This window comes from Podarcis bocagei (genome assembly GCF_964188305.1).
Source record: "Podarcis bocagei genome assembly, chromosome: 1".
NCBI classification, from domain to species: domain Eukaryota; kingdom Metazoa; phylum Chordata; class Lepidosauria; order Squamata; family Lacertidae; genus Podarcis; species Podarcis bocagei.
The window spans coordinates 42,696,919-42,710,186 of record NC_138125.1 but is presented as its reverse complement, the minus strand read 5'-3'; the positions used below and the strand labels follow the sequence as shown (position 1 = coordinate 42,710,186).

Here is a 13,268-nt window from a genome sequence, read left to right as displayed (position 1 = left end):
TGTAGACTTAGAATGTATACTTGATCCATTGGTGCATGTATATATACCATTTTGCATTTTGTGAGGGTGCAGAATTCCATAACTGAGCAGCAGTCCAACACTCACAAATCCAGTGATATGTACAGCAGAAAGCAATGATCCCATAGAGCTGTTACTTCCAAAGAGTGCCATTGTGATCATGGATCAAAGTCCTCCCAAATAAATTGTAATTTACATTGTTCTAATCAACACACATTTGCATGAGAAAAAATATATAATTATCCATGTAATTATACTTTATTTGTTATTATAATCTGATGTATTTGTCAGCCACCCCCATCCCCATATCTAAGAACAAACTACAATATATGGCATGTAGATGAAATGGGCAGAATTAATAAAGGACACAAGGCAGGCAGCATGGAATAAGCTAAAGGGGGATAGCTTGGCGACAGTGCCTGGTCCTGTAAGTATAGAGCATGTTGTGGCTTGCAGACATGTATCAATGTGAAATTTTATACAGATTTATAAAAATCTTAGTATCTGCATGAGATAAGTGGGGCCTACATCAAAATGCTATGAGAATTAATGAGTTTAATGTCTCATATTCTAGCTCTCTTGCTTCCCTTCCTCTACTAGTCATTTCTCTTCCTCTCTCCCTGCTAAGTCTCCCATTTAATAACTATTTTGGGGGGATTGGTGCCCAATCCAGCGTATGGAGGAGGGGGAATGGCAGGGAAGCTCAAGGAAGGAGTATGTGGCCCTGGTACTCGTTCCCAGTTTCGCAAGCCATGTTGCTTAAGCTTCGGATGGATGTCTTAAATTGGCCAGTAGAAATTAAGCTTAACACTGATGCAACACCATAAACAGGAGCAGCTCTCCAAGTAGGGCAGAGCCTTAGCATTAGCTTCCCAGCATTACCATAATAGGAAGGGCAAGGGAGTGGCAAGGCTGTGGGGCTGTGCTACACTGGAGTGTACTCTGGTGCATCTGCACAGTCCCAAGTTTGCCACCACATTAACCCTCCCCTCCATGGTAAATGGCACCAGTGGCGCTGCCTGGAGGCTATTGCTATGTCTTCACCCCGCTAGGCAAGCCACTCCTGACAACGTAACTCCAATAAAGCTTTAGGAATCGAATGCCTATAATGTGACTTTGAATAACAACATCAATCAACTATGTTACAAGTTAATGTCCTTAAATTACACAGCTCATGCCTTGATTGATTGAGATATAGATAGAGATAGAGATAGAGATAGAGATAGAGATAGAGATAGAGATAGAGATAGAGACAGAGATAGAGATAGAGATAGAGATAGAGATAGAGATATATTCTGCAAAGATGTCCCATTCTTTATCAAATTAATTTTGTGAGCCGCTTTTAGGTTTTATTACAATCAAGTGGTATATAAAAATCTTGTGAAATAAATAAATAAGCAAACACAATTTACCTGTGAAAGTTTCATTTGCATATTAGCAAAAACATGAAGGAAGCCAACAACTGCATCCCACAGTCTACTGTGAGCCAAGCTCTGCTGGTTTCCAATGCAAGGACCCTAAAATTAAGGGGAAATGCTTTAAATTTCTATTTCAAGCAGCTGGTCTGATAAACAAAAAGTTGATAAAAGATATGCACAGTCACAAAAAATATTTTGTACACAATTTAATGTATTCGAAAACTAAAAAAAGATATATTACATTTTTATTTGAGCATTTTTTTATTTGTTTGAGGCAGATGAAGAAGCAGAATGGATGTTGGACAAAATGAAAGGGGGTGGAAGTGTGGGAGGCTGTGAATATAAAGAGCACCATCAGCAGATCAGGAGACACAACAGAAGTCATGCAGAGAGGAAATATGTTAGCGGAGTGTGAAGCAGCAGGGAAACTATCTGCAAACCTTTCTGAATGTGAGCCCTATATATATAAGAAGGTGTGGGCTGATCACTCTAGGGGTGACGGTTTGCACTACAAAATCATTGCTAACAACTGGGCCACAAGAATGGATTCTTGCTACACTTCTGATCCAAGCTGCTGGTCAGAAGGAGCAGTATTCCTGCAAGGGGACCCAACAGGTGACTGAAGACATATAATGTCTATGTTTTCTTTCCTTTTCATCATAGGTATTGTGGAAGAGACACAGTTAGAATCAAGCACTGTGAATCATTTGTCTGCAGATATCCCCCCTATTGTATATAGAGAGCCTCTTCTACAGCTGGTGACCATGAAATTCTACTGAGCACAGCCTGGGCAGACCTGTTGCTTTTATAATCCATGCAGTTCTTTCACATACACACCCAAGTACACAACACGAAACATAGAGAAACAACGTGCTACTTACCTGGATATATTCAGTAAGTGAATTAAAAATCTGTTTGGTCACAGCCAATGCTTTAGAGAAATTACGTTGTCCAGATTCATCAATGATATCTTTTCCAGAGTAGTACCAGTAGAAGTCACTGATTGATTCCTAAGAATAAACAATAGGTGGGTTTTCCCCCTATGTTTTGTGAGGGCCTAATCAAACTGCATCAAATATAAAAATATATATCTATGGAAAATGCTATTAGTCAAAGGGTAAATGCTCAGATTTTATAATCAAGCACAAACGAATAATAAACATACACAGAACAGCAACAGTATAGACAGCAAATAAATAAGTATATTTATACTTTTAGTCATCAAACACTTGGGAGAACAGGATAGTTTTAGGGCATGACTGAAGGGTATCTGCTCTTTTCAGCAGTGGCTTAACCAAGCAGTGATCCAACCCCCTCAACAAGGGTGAAAGAAATGGGCCATAGTTTATCTATAGTTACACGAGATTAACTTAATCCCCTACTTCAATCCCCTCCTCGTTGGACTAATATGTTACAAAGTTTCTATAATACCTATGAATCAACACAGCTACCCTTGCATTTGATATCAGGACAAGCCAATCATAACAAGCCAATGGTTCATCTAGTCCACCATTCTGTTTCCACAGTGGCCAACTGTCAGGACTGATCGTTGTCCTCTTCAGATCACCACACAAACGCTTCTTGTTCTTTTATAACTTTTTATTGCATAGTAACAAAACAATCTTATAAACGGTTCTTAACTATTATTCCTCAGAGTCACTTCTTTCAGATACCTTCTGAGCTCTGCTTCTCATGACCAGCCACTCTCAAAATGTTGAATGTGCCCTTCCTTTCGCTTTCCCGTTTCCCCCCCCCCAACCTCCTCACTAGAGCTGGCTTGTATCTCCCCTCCTCCAAATTTAAGCTAGAACTTAACCCTTGCCTTTCCTGGGAACATCATGTCCCTCCCTGTTCCTGTTGCTCTGTTCTATTAGATTCACTGCTCTCCTCCCCCCCTTGGGGAATGCTTTTTCCCTCTGAGAAACTGGAAACTTCTAACTCTTCCCTGACACTAACCATATGCCTCTGCAAAACCTGCAAGAACAAGGGCACCCTGTCTATGAGACATTCAAACCACCCTAACTTGCAAGTCCATAGTTTCTTATCAACTTTCGAAAAAGTTCGTATAGCTAATCTCAGACTAAAATCATATACCAACTTCCCTTGGAACAATGCCCACTAAATTCAATGTGGCTTTCTTCTGAGTAGATATGTGTAGGTTTGCATTTGCAGGGAACTGCCCACTTCAGAGGTAATCAATATTGCCAAAGGGTTAGCTTTTCTTTCTCTTCTGAGAGTTGCTCAAAGAAGACAGTAACCGCTGAGAATCTGTTCAGCAGTTCTAATCAGTTCCATATCAGATGGAAGCTTGGTTAGTAAAGTTGTGGCCTTATTTCTCCCTCACACCCACTGCAAACACCACTGAGGAATAAAAAAAACCTTTAAATTCACTTTTCTCCGTCACTATGCCTCTAGACTGGGCAGGGTGAGTGTGGCATGGGACCAGTGGCAGTCCAGGTGTTGTTGGACTCCAACTAAAGAAAAAGGTAAAGGACCCCTGGATGGTTAAGTCCAGTCAAAGGCGACTATGGTCAAAGGCAATGCTCATCTCGTTTTTCAGGCCAAGGGAGCCAGCATTTGTCCACAGACAGCTTTCTGGGTCTTGTGACCAGCATGACTAAACCGCTTCTGGTGCAATGGAACACCATGATGGAAGCCAGAGCACATGGAAACACCGTTTACCTTCCCGCCACAGCAGTACCTATTTATCTACTTGTACTAGTGTGCTTTCAAACTGCTAGGTTGGCAGAAGCTGGGACAGAGCAATGGGAGCTCACTCCAACTAAATCACATGGACACAATACTATATGATAACCACAAAGAGCTGCTGAAGGTGCATGGCTGTAACAACAATATATTGGTGATAAAAAGAAGTTTACAATAAAGTAGACAAAATGTCATTACTTCTTCAATATAGATATCAATTTCACCTTAACATCCACAATGATAAGCATCATTAGAATCTTGTTCATTCTCAAGCCCCTAGGAAAACTTTGCGCTCTACAATAATCCCTAAGAGAGTTTGCATGTAACCTCTTTTGAATTTTTGTTTTGAATACAGTAATAATTATATTTGTGTTGGATGGTTCCATGCGAACTGGCCCAGTGTCATGGGAGCTCTTCAGGAAAAGAGGAGAACAGAACCAGAAACAGTAGTGAAACCCCAAAGTCTATCTCAATATGGAGACTTTCTAAAGTAGGAAGTGAAATTGAATTAAAATAACTCTCCAACTTACCTGAAGACGCAAAAGATAATCAACTGTGCTAATAATAATATTAACTGTGGTGGTATTGCCCATCTGAGTGCGCAGGTAGTTCTGAAAATCTGAAAATTAAAATAAAAGGGGGTGAGTAAATGCAAGCTATGGAAATATTATTACAGTATTTCTATATTTGTGTTCCTATGGAACAGCAGTGGGCAACGTGGTTCCCTCCAGATGTGCTTGGGTTCAACTCCTTTCAGCATCAACCAGAATGGCTAAGGCAGGGGTCTGCAACCTTTAAGACAAAAAGAGCCACTTGGACCCGTTTCCGAAGAAAAAACAACAACTGGGAGCCGCAAAACCATTGCGACATTTAAAACAAATATATCTCCGGAGCCACGATCTGACAGCGGGCGGGAAGGTGATGTCGGGACGGTGCATGACTAACGCACGCACCGCCCCCATGCGACGTCACAGCCAGTACAGTGCCCGCCACAGTGAGGAGTGTCGGGGCGCACAATGCGCCTCCTCCCCTCGCTAGTATCCACCCCGGAGCCGCAGCAAAGATGTAAAAGAGCCACATACGGCTCTGGAGCCGCGGGTTACAGACCCCTGGGCTAAGGGTTGGGGATTATGGGAGCTGGAGTCCACATTGCCCCTGATATAGAAAATGAAAAATCTGAATTGCTCAGTAACTGTAGCTGATGGATACAACCACAGAAACATTCTTAATAGTAAGGCAGTATTCTTTCTTAAGCAAGAGCTATCAGAAATAGCATTTGCATTTCCTCCTACACAGATTATTTTGCCACTTAAAATATGCATAATTTATAAAATGGCAATTTGATTTCCAGTTAGAAACAACTATTATATGTTAAAAATATTTTTTGAGAATTCTGAGGAACCATTTTATCTGAGAAACTGATTAATTAATTCCCTATGCTAAAGGACCGAAAATCAGTTTAAATGAAAAATGTATTGTATTGTTAGTCCTTTCAATGGAGGATTTCAATGAAACAATAAATTTCTCAGAACACTTACCATTGTTATGACCTTCACACAGCAGTTGTAAAAATCTAAACAGATCTTTAGTAAACTCATCATTCTGTAGTACTTTCTCACCTTGAAAATATACAGTACAATGAATTATGCAATCATCAGTCATTTCCAAAACATGCAGAACAGATAGTCTTCCAACAGCATCCTTCAAACTAAGTGATTTCAATAAAAAGCAAATACTGTAAGCTGATTTACAGTAATTTTAAAAAAGAAACGTACTGGAGAGAATGATAAAAAATAAACTATGAAACAGAAAAAAGCAAAGCCAAATATTTAGCACTCCAAAGCATTCATGATCAAAACTACAGGACTAAAGATCTAATAGGAAATGGTTAGTCATTATCAAACCATGCCTTAAATATGAAAGACACTTCTTTAATTAAGCATCAACTTGATTCTCCAAGCTCAACACGCAACCGGCTGCAGACCATGAAACTAAACCTAAAGGGTGTCTGGAAAGATGCAATTAAAGAAGATTTCTTTCTCTGTTTGCAACACACAATAGCATCAAAAGCCGTAAACCCAAACATACCACGCTCACGTACGATGACTGTGGATCAAAGAAAAATAATAATAATATAGGATAAGCAAGTTATAAGTTACACAATATCTTTCGTTTAACTGTTTCTCTAGAAAAATTATAAAAAAGACATAATAGTATAATGCTACATTATTTTAACAAGGCTATCAACAAAAAAAAAGCTTTCAAAAGACCCAACCAATTTGGTATTAAAAGGGGGGAAATGAAGTGTAATCCTTATGTGAATTAGAAGTATGAGTATACTTATACTTACGTGTTCCTTCTTCAGTAACCATTCCAAGGCCTTCTGCTTTATTTTGTCTCTCAAAGGCATTCAAGTCAAGAACACTTTTTAAGAAAAAGACAATTCAGAAAGGATTGCTGTATCTATTAGCAACAGAAACCCTGAACTGCTGGCATACAACAAGCAAAACATACAAACAGTAAAAATGAGTTATAAAGGTTTTAAAAGGGGGAAGGTGACGGTTGAAATTTTAGCACTACCGAAGATGGTGGATGACCTCACTGATCTGTAAGAGGTCCAAGTTCCCTCCATAACACATGCCTGCGTGAAAATATTCCATCTATGGATATCGGGGCAAGCGACTGCGTGGATATGTTAAGATGAAAATGAACGGAATATACCTTAAGAATAATGTTTCCTCTTCACTCTTTCAAATCACATTGAAGTTGGCTTCTTTTCCATTATAATTACCACCATTTGGTGAAGACATAATATTCTTAGGAAACCCACACACTTTTAAATATCAAATTAACAGAAGAATCTGAATCTCTGGCTATGGAGCAGCAGGGCAGACCTGCTGGATCTGGTTGTGCCTGCTTATGCTGGCCAAGGCAGGAGGAGGCTGGGTGTTGTTGTTTAAAGAAAATACTGTGCCAGCTCCAGGCTGGGGTAGCTGAGGGGCTCCCTGGGACTTTGGATCCACTGGATCTAAAACTTCTGACATCCTGACCCTATTGCCAGTAGTAGCTTCCTCCCCAACGGTGCAGCAGGAACCTTCGCAACTGCAGAGCTACCCACAAGCAAGGCTGTTGAAGCATCTGCCATATCTTAACCCCCACACAAAGATGAGGGGATTAGGATAGTGTACAATTACTGTGCTGACAGAGAAATTCTTTGTATTCTTCTCATAGGTTAGAATCATTGAGTTCAATAGGGCTTATTCCTAGATAAGTTTGTTCAGCAGTGCAGTCTAAGGCCCATTTAGTTGGAATCAGGCCACACTGGGTAAAGGTTAGTGAACACAATTTTGAGGGCAGGGGGATAAGCAAATATTTATTTCAGTAACAACCTACAACGCCCAGATTTGAAATAGCATCTCTACCATGAAGACAAGAAACATATACCCCCAACTCTTTCTGTTATTACCACGTCTCTGTTGTCAACTAAATTTTCAACTGCGTGTCTCAAGTGTCAGAATCAAACACTTGATAAACTCCCTTGAGGGTTTCCAAGTGTTTGAGAGTAATACTCAAAGGTGCAATGGCTAGCAAGCCCTCCTGGCTCCAAAGGAAAAAGCCTTACACTGGAGAAGGGAAATGTAATAGCAGATAGTCAAGGACTCCAGCAAAGACAGGAGAAGTGTCTCACCTCTGGTAGGAAATGTTTTATATTATACCCATAAGAATAAAGACTATTGCGTTAGCTCAGCTGTCATGTTACTGTGGCTGTGGGGCCACTTCTTTCACCCCAATTTTTGTTTGTTTAATGGTGTTGCTGTTTATCGTTATGTAACACCAAAGATTTAAACAGGAGGGGAGAAAGAACCAATCCTCTGACGGAAACCTAAGCTGCTCTTTAAATTCACCTCAGATGAGAAAGCTCTCTGGTGATTTGGTATGAGAAGTCAGAGGGGCGAAAAGTGCATGTACCAAATATTCTCACTGCTTTTTAAGTAACACGTATAACCTAACGGATGCAGTTTCTGAGAAAAATGCAAGTTCATGCACACATTCCTTGATCACGATAAGTATCAATATATTACCTAGGAGTGGTAGGTAGGTAAAGCAAGGGTGTTATGGTACAACAGCATCTAGGATAATTTGTAGTGTACACTGGACATAACTTTCTTCTTGTTTAGTCAGAATCTCCTTTCTTGGAATTTGAATCCACTGGTATGGGACCTAGCCTCTGGAGCAGCAGAAAACAAGCTTGCTCCATCTTCCATGTGAGAGCCCTTCAGATATTTGTAGATGGCTATCATACACATCCCATGGGGTCATGAAGAGTCGGACACGACTAAACAACTAAACAACAACAATCATACACGTCACCTCTCAGTCTTATCTTCTCCAGGCTAAACATACCCAACTTCCTCAACCATCCTTCATAAGACTTGGTTCTCAGACCCTTGATCATTCTGGTGGCTCTCCTCTGCACACATTCCAGGTTGTCAATATGCTTCTGAAACTTCTTAAACACAGGACCAACCAATGCAGAGTAGAGCAGTACTATTACTTCCCTTGATCGGGACACTATACTTGGTTGACGTAGCCTAGAATCGCATTTGCATTTTTTGCTGCTCCATCGCACGGCCCAGCCTTTTTGCATTATGCCTCATCTACAGTTACAGTAGTGCCACAAGATCATCCATGTGGCCAATGATTATGCCCACTGTGTATACTGTTGTCCACAAAGATACACAGTATGAGAAACATATTGATGCAATGAGCAAATATTACTAAATCCATTTTGAAATGTATGTGTTGAAGTATGAAACAATTTCTAGTCTATTTACTTGCAAGTGATATTAAAGCAAATTAAGAGATATATTCAACTAACATTATGAATATTTGGGATGGGGCAATTTGCTGTCTAAACTATGTCAAGAATATCCTTGAGTTCTAATACATAAACAGCACCTTAGCTGTCATTGGATATCATGAGAGATGTCTTTTTTTTTTGTAAAGAAAACAATCCGTACTTAGCCTCAACCTCCCCATTCTCTCTTCCTCCTTTGACATAGCTGCAAGATCAAAAGCTTCCACTTCCGTTTTTGATTAGTCACAGTTTAGTATTATTTCTAAACCCTAAACTGTGGTTAACCTAAACTATGGTTTAATGAAAAAAGTTAGCTCCATGTTTCATTTCCATTGCAATAAATCATGGTTTCTCATGGCAATGAACAGCTGTCAGTGTTTCTAGTTCGTCTCTAATATTTTTCTATACACAATACTACCCAGTTATCCACAAATATAAGTTCATGTGGAAAAATCATGTCTGAAGCAGTAAATTTATGAATATAGCCATAATTGATTCTGGTCATCACAATGGGGAGATATCACAATTGAAGGAATTGTTGCTGGCCAATAGCTATCTCTCATACTGGCATTTAAATCCCACATCACATAACACTTGGAAGATATTACATGGAGAGAGGGAAATGTCCAGCTTGTACAAACAAATAGGCATGCTGATATAGTTAGAAGTAGATCGTTATATTTCATGACTTTACCTGCAAGATTGCATTAAGCCAGAAAGACTCTGAAAAAATCCAGCATCTTTTTTCTCCTTCAAATAGTCCAACATTTTCTGAAAAAGGTTGAACAAAAGAAGAAGAGATTTGGTTTTTCCTTATTTGCATAAAGAATTTGCCAATTTACTTGACATAAGCAAAAAGAAAGAATTTTCTGTAAAAAAAAGTCATTCTCCAAACATAACTGAATTCTCCTCAGTAGTAATTCAACTTCTCAATGCTTTTAACAGTAAAACAGTAGCAAAATCAAAGTAACATGCATACAGATCTATCACATCCAAATATGGCCCACCTGTTGAACAACTGAGTTTCCTCCATTTAGAACAGCAATACCAAGTTTCAAAGTTTCAACTACCATGTGTCCCATTTCACCTGTCAATCAAGAACGGAATAATTTTAAGGTAAAGTAATTACTATCCAAAAACATTTCTAAGCAGCAGCACCTTACTCCACATCCTGAGATGCTTTTCAAAGTTTTGAATGTTTAAAAGCATTGCTATATGTGGAACTGTTGTACCTCAGTGCACACACACGTCCTTTGATTCGAGCTAAAGTAAAGCTGAAGCGAATGTCACTAACAATCGCCAAAGATCATATATATTCATAGCAATGAATCTAAGCACTGGTCTTTATTTAGTCAAAGAGGCACCATCCATCCACAAGGGGGATGTGTCAAGGTGCAGGAGTCCAATTTGTTATTCAGAAGAATCCTCAGGAGGGAGCCATTCCAAAGAGCCCAATGAGGACTGGGCATGTCTAGCTGCCACAGAAAGCTGACTGTTGGAGAGCAGGGAAGGAAAATCAATGGGTGGGGAATAGAACAGAGAATCCTGAAATAGAGTAAAGTAAAAGCCAGCCAGATAGAAACAGGAGCGCTCTACAGTACAACATATTCTTGCAGCTCCCACATGGATGGCGTGGTCATTTATTATTGTACATGTTTTGTCTTTTTTAACATTAGTATGTTTAATGTGCAACTATCACCTCCTCTGTGGCCTTCAGATAGAATGGAACATATTTCCAAAGAAACAAATGAATATATAACATTTTACGGAATGCTACCTTTACTGGCACTAATCATCTGTAATATCATCTCTGCTGCTCCTCGTTCATGGAGTCGAGATTGCTGATAAAGAGTTTTTTGCTTTTCCATTTCTTTTTCCTAAGAGAGAAGATACAGACAGAAGTATTTGTGTTTCCTTGACATAATGGTATCTGCCATTAGTAGCCAAAAGGTAAGTAAGAGTAAAAAATATTAAACTGACTGTTTTACAGATTTACCCACAACCCCATTAAACCATAAATAATAGGACTAGATCAGCTGTGAATTGGATCATCAGACAAATAATAACCCTAGTGCAGCAACATCTGGTATTTATTTTTATAATAGTTTTCCATAACACTTTTGTATAATGAGACTTCGCTTGCAACTGGAGTAATAATGTGCATGAAATAAAAGCTATGGAAGGAACAATTTGAATTTAAAAAGAAAGATAAGAAGCTTTTCCAGGTGTATGGAACAAAAGGTAGAAAAAAATGAAATGTAGGAGAGAAGGTAAAAGGAAAAATCATAAAAAATGAGGGCAGGATCAATCTCAAACATTGTTTGCAGTAACTGAAAATATTATCATAATCATAATGACATTCATAAATATGTATGCAGTTCTCAGGGAGAGTTTAAGTAAACTTTCTAACTTCTGGTAAGTTTGAATAACACATTACTCTAGCTCATTAGGCGAAAGGTTTATACTTTAAGAAAAGTTAACTCACCTCAAATGTCTTCTCTTTTTCTTCTTCTTCATCATCACTTTCTCCACTCTGACAGCTCTTTTCTCATTAGAAGGAAATAGGTTCAGATTGAATTAAACTGTGCTATTTTGGTGTTTTGAATGAGCAGATAAAGTCAATGAGTGGTTTAATATATCCAAGCAGAGTCTTAAACCTTTATCCAAAAATTGTTTATGACTTTCACATACAGAGGACTCAGACAATGAATACAGTTATAGACATGCATTAAGAAGAAACAAATAGTTGAATTTCTTAGAAGGCAGACACATATGGGAACTATTTCCTCCTACCCAGCACCCACAAGAGGAATGAAACAACGTGCTCATTCTAAATCTTCAAACCTTGTCAGAAATTATATAGGTTTTCCCCAACTCACCCACCTACACCCTGGCCAATGATTGTAAAGTACCCAGACAAGAAAAGTGTATGGCGGACAGAGATGCTTTTCGTGGTGTGGAATGAAACATCGTGCTCATTCTAAATCTTCAAACCTTGTCAGAAATTACAGTATATAGATTTTCCCCAATTCACCCACCCATGTCCTAGCCAATGATTGTAAAGTACCCAGACAAGAAAAGTATATGGCGGACAGATATGTTTTCGTGGTGTGGACAGCAAAAAAGAGAGTGGAAGTATCAGAAAGGGCTAAAACTTTTACACCTGCTTTCCCCCATCTCTTTCCTATTTTCTCACATGTACTTGCAGTTATACACAGTGATTTATCCCCAATCTTTCCAGCCAAACAAAACAAATATTCCAGAGGTGCTGGTCCTAAAAGGCTTCTCCACCACCCTGTGCTAGTCAACTCAGTATTATCAACTGGCCTCAGGTACTCCACTTTTCAATTTATGAACTGGCTTCCAGTAATTATATTTTCTTTTCATACAACATTAGGCTAAGATCCCTAGCAGCTCAGAGTAAGTGTCCCAACCGTGTACAAAGCCAGCTATCTTCCAACCAACCCTCATTTAGGGTTCTGTTGCAGTTGGTTTCTCTCTCAGTGTTCTCTGATCCCCATGGCAACAGCCATTCACAGAATTCATTCTACCTGGGAATGCTCAATTGTGTCTCCTATCATAATGCTATCAAGCCTGATTTATATCAGTATTTCCTCTGAATGGTCATTCTCTATCTTTAGCAACTTTCCAAACCTGAGGTTATTTTCAAGCCCTAAATCAGTATTCTAAATCTGACGATGTCTTTCAATCTGATTAACAGTTTTTAAGCTGGTCTGCCAATAAATATTATTCCCATAAAACACAACAAAGTCCCTCTTCCCTCCTCCTCCTCCTCACAAGCTTCAAGCATTCATTCATTGGCCAAGCAAAGGAACAAGGTCTGGGTGAAAATAACATAATAGCCTACTGGATCAGGCCACTGGCCTATATAGTTTGGCAGCCTGTTCTCCCAGTGACTAACCAGGAACCTGTGAAAAGCACAAAGACAGGACCTGAATGCAAGAGCACTCTATCAGCTGCAAGGCTAATTTCTGTCAGTGGAGATGGAACATAGCCATCGTGACCAGTAGCCTTTAACAGCTTTATCCTCAATGAATTTGTCTAATCCTTTAAAGACATCCAAGTTGGTGACCAAGACTGCCTCCTAGAAGAGTGAGTTTCATATATGTGCTGCGTAAAAAAGTACTTTCTTTTATCTGTCCCAAATATCCCAAAATGAGCTTCATTCCTCCCCCTCCCCCGAGTCCCCGTGTTACAAGACATGGATTAAAACGTTTCTCTTCACACTTTCTCCATGTCCTGAATCT

The 13,268-nt window shown here is 39.3% G+C and overlaps 1 protein-coding gene across 1 annotated transcript in view; it reads right to left on the bottom strand.

Moving 5' to 3' along the window:
• Positions 1-13,268, bottom strand: part of RYR3 (ryanodine receptor 3) — a 280,012-nt gene that overhangs the window by 21,298 nt on the left and 245,446 nt on the right. The window contains exons 79-88 of the mRNA XM_081207175.1: positions 11,486-11,542; positions 10,778-10,877; positions 10,008-10,087; positions 9,695-9,771; positions 6,493-6,566; positions 6,231-6,248; positions 5,681-5,761; positions 4,673-4,761; positions 2,318-2,446; positions 1,431-1,535 (exon numbers count right to left, since the gene is read on the bottom strand). Of these exons, the coding sequence (XP_081063301.1) occupies positions 1,431-1,535; positions 2,318-2,446; positions 4,673-4,761; positions 5,681-5,761; positions 6,231-6,248; positions 6,493-6,566; positions 9,695-9,771; positions 10,008-10,087; positions 10,778-10,877; positions 11,486-11,542 (810 nt within the window). The remainder of the gene's footprint in view (positions 1-1,430; positions 1,536-2,317; positions 2,447-4,672; positions 4,762-5,680; positions 5,762-6,230; positions 6,249-6,492; positions 6,567-9,694; positions 9,772-10,007; positions 10,088-10,777; positions 10,878-11,485; positions 11,543-13,268) is intronic.